This window comes from Cavia porcellus, unplaced genomic scaffold, assembly GCF_034190915.1.
Source record: "Cavia porcellus strain 051 isolate PalLab524CR breed Dunkin Hartley unplaced genomic scaffold, mCavPor4.1 scaffold_21, whole genome shotgun sequence".
Taxonomy (NCBI): Eukaryota; Metazoa; Chordata; class Mammalia; order Rodentia; family Caviidae; genus Cavia; species Cavia porcellus.
The window spans coordinates 41,635,626-41,650,935 of record NW_026947504.1 but is presented as its reverse complement, the minus strand read 5'-3'; the positions used below and the strand labels follow the sequence as shown (position 1 = coordinate 41,650,935).

General features: G+C 33.6%; 1 protein-coding gene across 9 annotated transcripts in view; it reads right to left on the bottom strand.

The window, feature by feature from the left end:
* Nbea (neurobeachin) overlaps positions 1-15,310 on the bottom strand; it is a 673,150-nt gene that overhangs the window by 598,132 nt on the left and 59,708 nt on the right. For all 9 annotated transcript variants that reach the window (XM_063232848.1, XM_063232849.1, XM_063232852.1 and 6 more), the window contains exon 2: positions 1,379-1,610. In XM_063232848.1, the coding sequence (XP_063088918.1) occupies positions 1,379-1,610 (232 nt within the window). The remainder of the gene's footprint in view (positions 1-1,378; positions 1,611-15,310) is intronic.

Sequence of the window (15,310 nt, the reverse complement as noted above, 5' to 3'; positions counted from 1 at the left end):
AGTTATAAAAACAAAAAAACTCCTAAGTCCAGATATAAATATTAAAAGATCATATGATATTCTATACATCATGTATCCACAAAACTTTCTACAAATAAATTCTTGTTAAGTAAATGCAGAATTTATAGGAGTACTGTATCCCTATCAAAAGATATTTTGAGAAATATAAGTCTGAATCTTATCACCAACTTGCCATTTATAACCAACAGAGAATGCTAAAAATCATGCTCAACAGATATATGCTACTTTGAAACAATTAGAAATTATTTTAATACACTTTCTTAAAAATTAAATTTTAAAAAGTATTATTTAACCCATTGATCATTTCATTTTTCCTTAATTCTTTGATCCACAACATTAAATTCATCTATCTAAATAAAAAGATGAAAAAGCATTCTCTGGTGTCTAAACTACATTTTAAAATCATATATACTACTGTTCACAATTAGATTAGTACTTTTGAAATTTTGAAAATACTTTTATTTCAGAAGACATTTATGCTGAAGAGCCACGATTTAGAAGAACCAACATTTCAAACTTTGAACTTATCTTCTGGAAATAACTGCTGTTTTCAGATCATTATTTAAAACATTTCTATAGAAGTGCATCTTTATTAACATGCACGGGAAGTCAAGGGTTGGTGGTGACAAATCATAAATTCACTGTTCAAAATAACCTATTATAGGACCAAGGATATAGCTCAGTTGCACAGTGCCTGCCTGGCAAGCACAAGGTTCTGAGTTCGATTCCCAGTACAAAAAAAAAGAAAAAAAGAAAAAGAAAATCTATAACAAGCCAAACAATCAATAATTTTAACCTGAAATTTAGTGAAAATTTCATGTCCTATTCAACAATATATGTGGTTATTTTCTTGTAGAAGCTTTCTCCCCCACCCGAAAATCAAAGTGAAATAATCACTTCCAAAAGAAATACATTTATTCTACGGCTTTTAGCATCTCCTGTTATTTGTCACAGTTCCGCACATGCCAAATTGATGAGCATCTAACTGGTATAATTTGGTAAAGAGCTCACTGATAATTCAGTACTGAAATATATATTATAGTATTTTAATTATGTAAAGGTATATACTGCATAAAAGGTTTTTTTATTGATTTATTAGTACTTACTCCAGAGTACTGAGGTTTTCTAAATCTTAGAAAAACAAAATTAGTAATTATGTTCACGTACTATATTAATCACATTTGTCTTCTTTCTGCTTCCCATTACTATAAAGGCAAATTTTCCTAATATTTCTCTCATCTGTTACATATAGCGGTTATTTTACCAAATATGTATTAATTACAGTATATACAGCAACACATAAAACTTCATAAATAATTTAAGTTATACTTTCCTCTCAGACAGTCATAGCCCATACCTGCTATCATGTCATCTACAGCACTCATTTTCAGCAATACTTGTTCAATTAGTCCAACTTCTGTGCTAGTCTGTAAATTCCGAACACTTTTTCGTAGAATAGCTGTAAACATGCTCCATATTTCTGCTTGACACGTTACATCACAGTGTTCCAAAAGCTCTGTCATACATGTTATACTCTCAGCATCCTGGATAATAAAGTTCATCTCCAAATCAAATTCTCCACCAACCAGCTGAAAGCAAAGAGAAAGAAACAATAACCAGCTGTAGAGTGGGAAGTTACTTATTATAACACTAAAGTAAAACAGCACCAAAAACTCAACTAACAGGAAAAAACAGGTACTCTAACAATTTATGTCTGACAGAAAACTAATTTTGAACCATAGTTTTAAGAATTTTAGATAAAAGAAATTAAACCAGCAAACAAATCTAATTTCCACAAACATGGGCAAAAGTAATTTCAAATCTAAACAAATACAGCAAATTGTAGCATATAACTACTTGGTAAGATTCAGAATAACCTACCTTACTTATATAAAACATAAATAACATAAAATGAGTTGACAAGCAGAAAGCAAAGGTAAAACAAGATTAGGAACACACACCATGTAAAATTAGGATCAAGAATTAGAATTTCTCACCACAAAAATGAATGGAATACAAATATGAAAATATGATTTACAAATAATGTAAATAAAGTAATAATAACATTGCCCCTTCACCTAAGACAAATACTACAGCTATAAGTTCTTTACATCTATTAAGAAGTTACTATTGCTTTTGTTTTACAGATAAAGAATCAGAGACAAGAAAGTTTATATACTTTTAAAAAGTCAAACAGGCAGAGAACCTACGATCCAAAAGCAAAAAGTCTGTCTTTACACAAGTCCATACAAACAATAAAATCTCATTTAAGAACACAATAATATACTACTCTGCCATGAAGATAAACTTGAGTCATTTGTAGGAAAATAGATACACCTTGAGACCATAGCTTTAGGAGAAATAAATCATACACAAGCTTAAAGATCATATGATACCTCATATATGAGAAACCAAAATAAAAGCATAGAGGAAAAATCATAGATGATAGGAAGTAAGGAGACAGACCTTTACAAAGAAGGAAATCAAAAGATGAGGAAGGGAAGAGGGAGAGAAGAACGAGGAGATTAAAACAGGAATTGGGAAATGTGACGTAGACATAGCAACTGTGTACAAATAATGTAAGTATTATGTACTGCACACATAGCAGACAAAGCAAAATAAAACAAATAAAGCAGAGGAATCTAAAAATGGGTGGACAGGGAAGGGATAGGAAGGAAATGAAAGGGAATGAAAAAGAGAAATTAAAATGTATTAAGTACATGTCCCAACTTCCTACAAAGAGGATAATGTACTACACACATGTACTAAAAAAAAAAAAAAAGTCTTGCAAACATGTTCCTAATTTTCAAATATTATACTCTGTACACATTTTTCTCTCAACAGATCAAAAATTAAGTCATAAAAGCATATAGTTCTTCCACTAAATTCTGATATTTCACTTTAATTTATCTCTCCAATCAGCTTTTATTTCTGAAACAATCTCAACATTCTACTATTTCTGGTTTATTGCTGAAAACAGCTACAACAGGGTTAAGACATTGGCCTTTGATTCAGATTCCAGCTGTGCCACAGACTAGCTCTATTACCTCTAAGCCTCAGATACTCCATTTAAAAAGGGATCAAGTTCCTAACAGGATTGTTACAATTAAATGAGATAACTGGGTTGTAAGTACTTAGGCACAATAACAGACATACAGTTAGCAATCATTTAAGGTCTGCCCTTTTCATTTCTCTAACAACCTCAACTTTCCGCTGAAGGCATCTAATCCAGTACCTCTGAAATATAATGAAATTTAGTCAGTTTAAATCTTAACGTTTTCAAACATTAACTGCAAATTTATTGTGGCTCATGCACTCTATTGGATATTACTTAGAGATCCATTAAAACTAATTCAAACATCATGCCACACAACTAAGTAACTTCTGGTTAATCATTACTATATGTCCAATTGACTTGTGACAGCACTACTATGAATGTTAAAGACCACTAACTAAATAGTAACTCTGAAGAGATTTTCTAAATCATATAAAGAAATAAAAAGGCTTTAAAATCAGTGATGCAAACGATTATGGATTGAATTGAGGGCTATACTTATGACTTCTGAAAAAATCTGAGGAAGGTGTGTACAATAAATAGAATATTAAAGAATTTGTTAGACTAACCACCTAGTTTTTTAAATTTAGTTTTATCTAAGCAGAAAAAAGCAGACTGATAGAAACAAATGCCATTATCTAATGAGTAAATAAAGAAACAGATGCAGAGGACAAAAAAATTAGTCTTCTTTGAAAGGAATTAACAACATCTGTAATTCTAATAGTCTCTAGTATGTGATGCCTAAATTTCCATTTTCATAGTCAAAAACACAATGCTGCCTTCTATATATCATTTAATTACGAAAAGCAACACTTAAAGCTCCTTGATTTCATTGTCAAAAATAGCAAAAGTATCTATTCTATAAGTTAAAGAATAGATCTATTTTTCTCTAGAAGGGTAGTTTTCTAACATTTATTACATTTCTTAATACAGTAGTGTTAAAAAGCTAAATATGTGAATCTATCGTCCAAGCTCATGGAAATATTTACTCCTCACTTTAGACAGGTTTAATAATTTTCAGGAACTACTGCATATAAGGAAAGAGAAACAGTTGACATTAAACAATTCTCTGTCTAAAATTCCCATAAAGAAAAGGTACAATTGTCCTAATAGAAGAAAGTGAAGGTAAGTTAAATAACATGAAGCTCAAGCATAAACAAGTGAAAGATTTAGGATCCTAGTTTAAATTAGAAAATGTACTTTGGTATGAAGTCAGAGAATTAGGCTTAAGAAAACATTAAAGGCATTATGTTTATACTGTCTCTTAGAAAAATAAAAAAGTGAATTCTACTGATAAGAAATGAGATGTACAGAAGTAATGAACCATAAAGTGAAAAATCAACTAATGTACTAAAATATATTTGATGAACTTCATAAAGCTTTAGGAAGGTAGTCAGCTTGGAAAAGTTCTTCCTAATGAAGATAAGCACCATCCTGTTTGAATGATGCCAAAGGCTCAGAAAAATGCAGCTGGGCAATATTTTAGGGTGAATAACTTAGAGGGAAATAGCTACTCAGTACTTCCATGTACCAGTTCTATAAACTGGTAATTCAGCAGTAATAAAGCCCTACTTTCATAGAGTTTACTATCTAATGTAGGAAGGTAACAGATGAATTAAAGGGAGGATCAGTATAACAGAGCAAAAGCCAGAAGCAAATCACAGCTTCTCTGAGACTTAGGCAAAAAAAAAGAATCTAAGAAACAATATTTAGGGAAGAGAAAGAGAAGAGCTACAGAAATAAAATGTTTCTGTATTATGTCATATGACATTATGGTCTCAAAGTGCATCCATTTACCTATAAATGCCTCAAATGTAATTCTCTTTATGGCAGAATAGTACTTCATTATATATAAAATTCATATTTTCTTTAGTCTTTCATCTATTGATATAGGCTACTTCCAAGATTTAGCTATTACAAACTGCATGCAACAGGAATGCATATATCACTACCATATGCTGCATCACTTTCCCCAAGTTGGTAGGATCAATCTTTGTCCTCCAACCTATATGTAATCTCTTTCTCTTTTCCCATTTTACTGTTCTTTCTTTAATCCATTTTGAATCTTAATCCTTAAGAACAGAATTGATACATTATGGTCTTGCATATTGTATATAACTGTTTTGCATTCCATTGAAAATATATGAAACACACTTAAGACACAATCTCAGACACCCAGTTAACCAAAGCCAAATCCAGGGGGCAATGAGGCTGGAAAATCCAAAAGCCCTCTACCACGAGTCTTCAAAGTGGTAACAAAGCAACTGTATGATGCTCTGGAAAAAATGAAAGCAGAAATTATCTCTCACATAACTACAGAGATTAACAAATACATACTAAGCTTAGTGATGTCAGAGCACATACAAAAAATAGGTGAGCTTCAGCAAATTATGGAAACAAATGGAATCCACAAAGCAGGTTCAAGCAGATACCCAGGAGAACAAAACTCCACTGAAAGTATTCAAAGCATATTAGTCCAATGTGACGACAGGATCTCAAATATTGAAGACAGGACTGTGGCCAGGGACCAGGAAAAGAAAAATTTCTCAAAATCAGCAAGGGCACATGAGAAATCAATATAGCAGCTGCTAGAGGAGACAAAGAATAATAAGATTAATTGGAGTTAATGAAGAAGCAGGAGAAACCATAAATGATATTAACAAAATCTTCATAGTCATAATGACAGAAAACTTTCCTGGTTAGAGAAAAAGAATGTGACATACAAATAACTGAGAAATATAGAACTCCAATTAGCAATGATCAAAAAAAAAATCTACATCCAGGCATATTAAAGTCAAGATTCTAGAAATTCAATACAAGAATAGAATTTTAAAAGCTGTTAGGGAAGAGAAACAAATCACTTACACAAGAAAGCCTACTTCTGCCATGCCTCACCCAACGTGCTGTCCCTGACTGACTTGGCTCACCTAGCCTCGGCCAGCATGCAAGGGCGAGATGCTTCCACCATACTCCACCAGCCAACTGTCCACGGATTTAACCTCCCAACTCCTGTACCTACAAGTGCTGTTGATTTTCAGCTCCCACTCGTCCTCCCAGAACACTGGACTGTAGTGGATTAACTGTGCTGATGGGAGATTTACTCAAAACAGAAGACCTCAGCAGCCTAAATATGCCAAGTTGGTCCCTAAAACAGAGGTCTTCAGTGAGTAAATAGCAGCAGCAGCAAAGCTCCCTCCAGCTGTAGAACTTGGCAAGCTAGGCAAGAGTGTGGGAGAGCCCTTCCTCCACACATAGAACATTAAGCAGGATGAGGAGCAGGCCAATAAGGCCTCCCCCAACTTGGAGAAAATTAAAAGGGCTTATGAGGCACCAAGACACAGTAGGAACTCAGCCAGACAAACACTATAGATAGGAAGATCTGGTGACCTGGAACAACCTGAAGACACACCAACAGCAGGAACTAAGGGCTGACTTGTATCAGTAACTCATAGGCTAATCAGCCCAGGAAGAATATAGGACTCATCCAACAGGCCCTGCAGGAGGAATTCAGGTGACTGGCCCTCCTCTTCATTGTGGTACCCAGCAATCAGACCAACATCAACCACACAGTAGGTGGATGAACCTTAAAATTCACACTATTGATAGTTGAGACTAGTGGGATTGAAAGACCAAAGATTAGCACAAAAGATGAAAATGACAAAACGAAAAAGCAAAATGCAACCTCAAACATGTAGTCCATCAGGAGCGAGCACAGGCGACATTGAAATAGAGGACTTTGAAAGTCATATACTGCTAATCTCTGAAAAGACAGCAAATGAAATAAAGAAACGAATTCATGAGGCTACAGAGGAAATCAAATTAGAAACAGTTTCTCATGTAAAGACAGAAATAATAACCTTAGTAAAGGGGTTGCTTAGTGTAGCTAGAGAAGATAGATTTTAAAAAAGTACAGGAGCATGGGAAATTTATTCACACCTTGAATGTACAATATAGAAAACAGGCTGAATCCATGAAACAAATTCAAAGAGATATCAAAGAAATAAAACAAGGATGTCCATATCACCATTTCTATTCAATACAGTTCTGGAAATACTAGCCAGAGCAATCAGACAAGCGAGAGAAACAAAAGGAATAAAGGAACGGGAAGAAGTTAAATAATCACTATTTACAGATGACATGATACTTTATATAGAAGACCCCAAAAACTACATTAAAGACAACTAAAGGTAATAAACAAATTCAGCAGCATAGCTGGATACAAAGTCAACACTCAAATATCAATAGCATTCCTGTACACAAACAAAAAACTCACCCAGAGAGAAATCATGGACATACCACTTTCCCAATAGCATCTAAAAAAATGAACTACTTAGGAATCAACATAACAAAGAATGTAAAAGACCTATATGCTGAAAATTACAATATTCTAAAAAAAGAGATTGAAGAGAATATTAGAAAATGGAAGGATATTCCTTGCTCTTGGTTAGGAAGAACCAACATGGTGAAAATGGCCATACTCACAAAACAATACAGATTTAATGCAATCCCCCCAAAAAAGCACCATTAACATACCTTACAGATCTAGAGTAAACACTCCTAAAATTCAGTTGGAAATAGAAGAAATGTACAATAGCAAAGGCAATTTTGGGCAACAAAGGGAGGGCAGGAAGTATCTCAATTCTTGACTTGAAGTTATATTACAAAGCTACAGTGATAATATCAACATGGTACTGGCAAAGAAATAGACCTGAGGATCAATGGAACAAATTAGAAGATGCAAACACAACTACAAAGACATTTAGGACTCCTCATATTTGACAAAGGGGCTGAACATGTTCACTAGAAGAAGGATAGGCTCTTTAATAAATGGTGTTGGCAAAATTGGCTCTCCACATGCCATAGACTGAAACTAGACCCATGGTACCACCATGCACAAAACTAAAGTCCAAATGGTTCAAAGTTCTAAATATTAAAACACAAACACTAAACCTACTGGAAGACAAGGTAGGTAGAAATCTTGGAGACACAGGGGTAGGGAGAGAATTCACGAACAAAACGCAAACTGCACAGGAAACACTTCAAAGAATCAACAACTGGGATTTCATATTATTGAAAAGTCTCTGCACTTCAAAAGAAGTCACCAACAGAGTGAAAAGAAAACCCACAGAATGGGACAGAATGGGACAGCCAGCAACCCCTCAGACAAAGGACTTATATCCAGAACATATAAAGATTGAAAAAACATCAAGCTCCCCAAGTTCAAAGACCTTCTCCAAAAATGGGCATCTGAGATAAACAGACATTTCTCAGATGAAGGTATACAAATGTCAAATAAATACATGGAGAAATGTTCACCACCACTGGTCATTTGAGAAATGCAAATTAAAACAGCACTGAGACTTCATGTCACTCTGGAAAGAATAGCTGCCATCAAAAAATGTACTGATAACAAATGTTGGTGAGACTGCGGGGGGGAAAAAGGAACACTTCTCCACTGTTCGTGGGAGTACAGACTGGTGCAGCCACTATGGAAATCACTATGGAGATTTCTCAGAAGACTAGGATCAGAAGTTCCATTCAGTCCAGCTATCTTTCTCCTGGGCATTTTCCCAGAAAAACTAAAAACATCATGTCACAGTGATATATGTGCACCCATGTTCATAGCAACAAATCTTATGATAGCTAAATCTTGGAAACAACCAAAATGCCCATCAACCACAGAGTGGATGAAAAAGATGTGGTATTGTTATTCAATGGAGTTATTACTCAGCTATAAAAAAAGTATGATCTTGAGACTTTTATAGATAAATGGAAACAACTTGAGATTATCCTCATGTGACATAAGTAAGACTCATTTTTGTAAATATCACATTGTCTCTCTAGTGTAAAAAATAGAAAACACTGAAGGAGTAATAAGATCCAAAATAGATAATAGATAATGTAAAAATGAAAGGGAAGGAAAGTGCTCTAAGGGATATAACTGCATGTTTGTTTAAGTGTATAAGATGGAAAACCATATTACTGAGTTTCATTGGATCATTGAAGAGAATGTTTTGCACTGTCATTATTTGTCTACTTTTTATGCTTTGATTCTATAATTTGAACAGCTATTTCTAAGATGACAATACAGTTATTTCCTAATATTTTTTCTTGAAATCCTGTATTATTTCTACCCTTTTTTCTGCTTTGCTTCTTTTTCTCTAAATAAAAGTCTTTATAAGTTGAACTTACGACCTCGCTTTTGCCAAGTAGGCACTTACACCGCTGAGCTAAACCCCTGACCCCTAACAAACATATGTATAAATAAACGAAAGCCTAACAGAATTACAGCTGACTTCTCAGCAAACTCTCGAGTAAGAGAGAGCTTGGAGCAAACTACTTCAAGTTCTAAATGAAAACAAATTTCAACACAAACTGATGTGTCCTGCAAAAATATCGTTCAAAATTGAGAAAGAAATAAGATACTTTCATCACAAGGAACATCTGAGAAAATTTATGACCATGAAACCAGCACTCCAAAATGTTCTGAAAGACATTCTAGAAATGATAATAAGGACAACTCCATGAACTCCAACAACAGAAATCCACTAGGAAACATAAACAATTACATGGAAAGGAAAAAGAAAGATAAAAGGAGGAGGGAGCCAATAACAGGAAAATAACATGGTAAGGATAAATCAACATGTATTAGTTTTAACTATTAATGTTAATAGTCAAAAGACAAAGACTGGGAGAATGGATCAAGGAGCAAGATCCAACAATATGCTGTATACAAGAAACACATTTAATCCAAGAAGAAATTCACAGACTAAAGAGAAAGGATAGAAAACAATATTCCATGCAACAGCAATTCAGAAAAAAGCAAGTGTTGCTATTCTGTTTGCAGATAAAGTAAATTTCAAGCCAAGATTCATTAGCAGAGATAAAGTCACTACATTCTAGTTAAGGGAACAATCCAAGAGGAAGAGATAACAATCATAAATATATATGTAACAAATATTAGTGCACCCAGTTATATAAAGCAATTATTAATGGACATGAAAAATCAAATAAACCTTAATACAACTGTATTGGATGACCTCAACACACCAGTGTCACAAAAGGATACATCAACCAGACAAAAAAATCAATAGTGAAATATTAGAGCTAAATCAAACTTTTGAGCAAATGGACTTAGTGGATGTCTATAGAGTGTTCCACCGTACAACATTATAGAATACACATTCATCTCAGAAGCATATGGGACATTCTCCAAAATAGACCGTATACTGGCTCATAGAATATACTTAAGTAAATGTAAAGTAACTGAAATTATCCCATGCATACTATCAGACCACTGTGAAATGAAATTGGAAATCTATGCCAAAGGAAACTACAAGAACTTCATCAACACATGGAAATTAAATAGCACCCTACTGAATAATCAACGGGTCACAGGCAAAATTACAGAAGAAATCAGACAGTTTTTACAGTTCAATGATACTGTCAATACAACATACTGGAACTTGTAGGACACAATGAAAATAGTCATAAGAGGGAAATTCATAGCAGTAAATACCCATATCAGGAAAACTGACAAGCTCATATAAACCACTTAATGTTGAACCTTAAACTCCTAGAAAAAGAACAGGCTAAACCAAGAGCTCATACAAGAGTGGAAATTATATAGATCAGAGCAAAAATCAACACAGTGGAACTAAAAAACAATAAAGCATCAATGAATCAAAGTGTTGGTTCCATGAAAGATTAAATAAAATTGGCAAATCCTTGGCCAACCTTATCAAAAACAGAAAGAGAACACTCAAATATATGCAATCAGAAATGAAAAGGGTGAAATTACAACAGACCCCATAAAAATCCAGAAAAATCATCTATACTTACTTTGAAATGTTTATTCTAGTAAGATGAAAACTCCAGAGGAAATAGACAGATTCCTAGATACATATGAATTAACCAAGATGAATCAAGAAGATATTAAAAACCCACGTAAACAATATCAATAAATGAAATTAAAGATGTAATTAAACCCTATCAACAGAGAAAATCCCAGGCTCTGATGGATTCATTGCTGAATTCCACAAGACATTTAGTGAAGATCTAATACCACTACTTCTGAAACTCTTCAATGAAATTGACAGGGAAGCAAACCTCCCAAATTCATTCCTAGAAGCAACCATCACTCTGATTCCAAAATGATACAAGAACTCAACTAAGAAAGAGAATCATAGGCCAACCTCTCTACTGAACACTGATACAAAAATCCTCACAAAGATAATGGCAAACACATTGCAGCAAATTGTCAAGAAGATTTTACACCATGATCAAGTGGGATTCATCCCAAAGGATTCAGGGATGGCTCAATATATGTAAATTCATAAATGTAATAATATATCATATTAACAGAGCCAAGGTCAAAAATCATAGATCTGGATCTCAATAGATCCAGAAAAAGTTTTTAACAAAGTCCAGCACGCATTTGTGATAAAAACCCTAGGAATTAATCTACCAAAAGATATAAAAGATCTCTACATTGAAAACTACAGTACTCTAAAAAAGAGATTGATGAGGACATTACAAAATATAGAGATATCTCGCGCTCTTGGGGAGGAAGAACCAATATAGTAAAAATGGCCATACTTCCAAAACTGTTACACAGATTCAATGCAATTCTAAACAAAATTCCAATAGCCTATTTTAAGATGAAGAAATACAAATGCCAAATAAACACATGAAAAAAATGTTAATCGTCACTGGTCACTAGAGAAATGCAAATTAAAACAACACAGATTCCTTTTCACTCCAGAAAGAATGGCCAGGATCAAGAAAACTACCAACAACAAATGCTGGAGAGGTCATGGGGAAAAAGTAACTCTCCTGCACTGCTGGTGGGAGTGTAGACTGGTGCAACCATTGTGGAGGTCAATCTAGAGGTTCCTCAAAAAGCTGGGATTGGAAGTCCTATTCAACCCAGCTATTCCACTTCTAGGCATATTCCCAGAAGAACTGAGAACATCATAACACAGTGATATACGTGCATCCATGTTTATAGCAACACAATTTGTAATAGCCAGATCTTGGAAACAACCTAAGTGTCCATCAAATGGATAAAAAAGTTGTGGTATCTTTATACAATGGAGTACTACTCAGCTATAAAGAATGATCACATTGAGATATTTATAAATAAATGGATGCAACTTGAGACCATACTCATAAGCAAAACAAATCAAACTCACATGTATAAATATCGTATAGTTTCCCTAGTGTAAGGAATGGTAAGAGTACATAAGAGTTTATGGTTATCATGATTCCCCATTACATTGCTTTGAAGCCTTATAATGTTTGCATTCACTAGTTGGAATGGTTTTATCCTGATTTTTTTGATTTCACTATTTGTGATACTATGAACAGCTATTTTGAAGAAAACAATGTATTAGAATAGCCAGTGCTGGTTTAGTATCATCTTACTCTGAAGTCCTACTATGCTTTTATTTTTCTGTTCCCTTTGGTTCTATCATATTATATCTTATTGGATATTATTATGTGTGATAGTTTAAACAAGTTTTCTATGGAAAATGAGATAATACAGTAGCCATTGTTCGTTTGCTGTTATTTGGTTCTGAAAGCCCTGTAATGTTTTCATTCTATTGAATGGTTTTATACTATTTTGTTATGCTTGATACTATTGTATATGAAGTTATGCTCAATTATTTCAAAGAAAGAGACATCATGGTAGCTGCTGTTAATTATGGGTTGTCTTGTGGTAAAATGCTATGTTGCTTACATTGTTCTGATCTGACCTGCTTTGTTATGACCTCTTTTGTCTTAATCTCTTTAAAAGAAAAAAAAAAAGAATTAGAGAAAACAATTCTACATTTTTTCTGGAATCAGAAAAGACCTAGAATAGCAAAGGTGATCCTGGGTAACAAAGACAAGATGGGATATCACAATCCTTGACTTGAAATTATACTACAAAGCTACTGTGATAAAAACCATGTGGTACTAGGAAAAAAAAAACTGAAGATCAATGGAATACATTAGAAGATACAGAAATAACTGCAGACACACTACGTTACTTTATCTTTGAAAAAGGTGCCAAACACATTCTTTAAAAGAGATAATCTCTTTAATAAATGGTGTTGGAAAAAGTGGCTTTCCACATGCCCAAGATAAAAACTGGACCCATATCTTTCACCTTATACTAAGCAAAAATCAGAATGGATTAAAGATCTTAATATTAAAACAGATACACTAAATCTGTTTAAAGATGAAGTAGGTAAAACTCTTGAAGACATTGGTATAGGTAAAGACTTCAAGAAGAAAACTCAAGAGTGCACAGGACTTCTTGCAAAGAACCAACAAATGGGATTTCATCCTATTGAAAAACTTTTACAGAGCAAGAGAAACCACCAACACAGTGAAGAGACAAACCATTATGTGAAAGGAAATGTTTGCCAGCTGTTCCTCAGATAACTGAGGAATAGAATGGATAAAAAAGATTTGGTGTTTCTATAAATGGAATACTGTTCAGCCATAAAGAATGATTCACTTAAATGTGAATGAATGTGCCTTGAAAGCATACTTACTAGTGAAATAACTATGTCACACATGCCTAATCATCACATTGTTTCATTAGTATAAGGAAAAAAGTCCCTGTGAGAATGACTTCAGCCAGGCAACAACTCAGACCACACCTGCCTTCACTTCACCTAACCCATTGTGAGCCATTTTGAGTTGACTTTGGGTGTTTTAAGAAATTTTTGATATGCTATAAGGTTTGGGGTTTTTGCATGTGGATATCCAGTTGTTTCATCATATTTATTGAGGATACAATGCTTTCTCCACTTAATTGCTCTTACATCTTTGCCAGAAATGTTTGTTATGTGGGTATCTATTTTGGGACTTTATATTGGTACTCTGGTGGTTTGTCTATCTTGATATCAATGCCATTTTGTCATGATTGGTATAACGGTGATAAATTGTGAGATTGGGGAGAATTGGAGCTCTAATTTTGTTCCTTTATCAAAGTTTTTTAGACTATTCTGAGTCTTTTTTATTTTTACAGAAACGTAAGAATCAAAATGTTAATCTATATGAAAAATGATGTTTTCAGTTTGATAAGGGATTGGATTTTCTGATCTTTATTATTTTCTTCTATTCTTTTTTGGTTTCCTTCTTTTAATTTAAAAATCTAAACAGATCAATAACAAACAATGAGACTGAAGCAGTAAGAAAAAATCTGTAGACAAAGAAAAACCCAGGACCAGATGGTTTAATGCTACATCTTACCAGACCTTTGAAGAGGAAACATCAGTGCTCCTCAAACTACTTAATGAAGTACAAGCAGAAGGGAATACTTCCAAACTCTTTCTTGATTCTATGATGCTGCCTTGCCTCATACCAAATTTGGATGAGAACATAACAAAAAAGAAAACTACAGACCAATACACTTGATGAATATAGTTCAAAAATGTGATCGTATACCATAATGAAGCTAACTTACTTCAGAGTTTGCAAGGGTGGTTAACACTTCACTTATCAAAAAATATGTTAACACGACATAAACAGAATCAAAGATAAAAATCACACGATCATCTCAACTAGTATAGAAAAGACCTTGGGCAAAATTTAACATACTTTCATGATAAAAGCCCTGAAGAAACAACACATTGAAGACCCTAGCCTCAATAAAATAGAGGTCATATATGACAAACCTACACCTACATCATTCTGAATTGGGAAAAACTGAAAGCATTTCCTCTAAATCATTATCCAGGTAAGGATGTCTACTCTTCTCGCTACAATTCAATACAGTTCTCGAAATCTTAGCTAGAGCAATTAAGTATAAGAAAGCAATAAAAGATACAAAAAAAGAAAATGGTCATTATCTTTGTTTGCATATCATATTATCCAATACTTAGAAAACCCTAAGGAAACGACTAAAAGACTTAAAACTGATACACAACTTTAACCAATTAGCAAGCTATTAAAATCATGAAAAACTCAAAACCTTTTCTACACAGCAATAATGAAGAAAGAAGGAAAGTAATTCCATTCACAGTAGTTTCAAAAACTACAACTATAGATCAAGCTAATAAAGAAACTGAAAGATCTCTACAATAAAAATTTCAGAACACTGAAGAAAGAAATTGAAGAATACGCTAAAAAGTGAACACATCATTTTCATGGATTGCTATAATCAATATTGTTCAAATGGCTGTAATATCAAAAGCAGTATATCATTTCAATGCAATCCCAAACAAAATACCAATTACA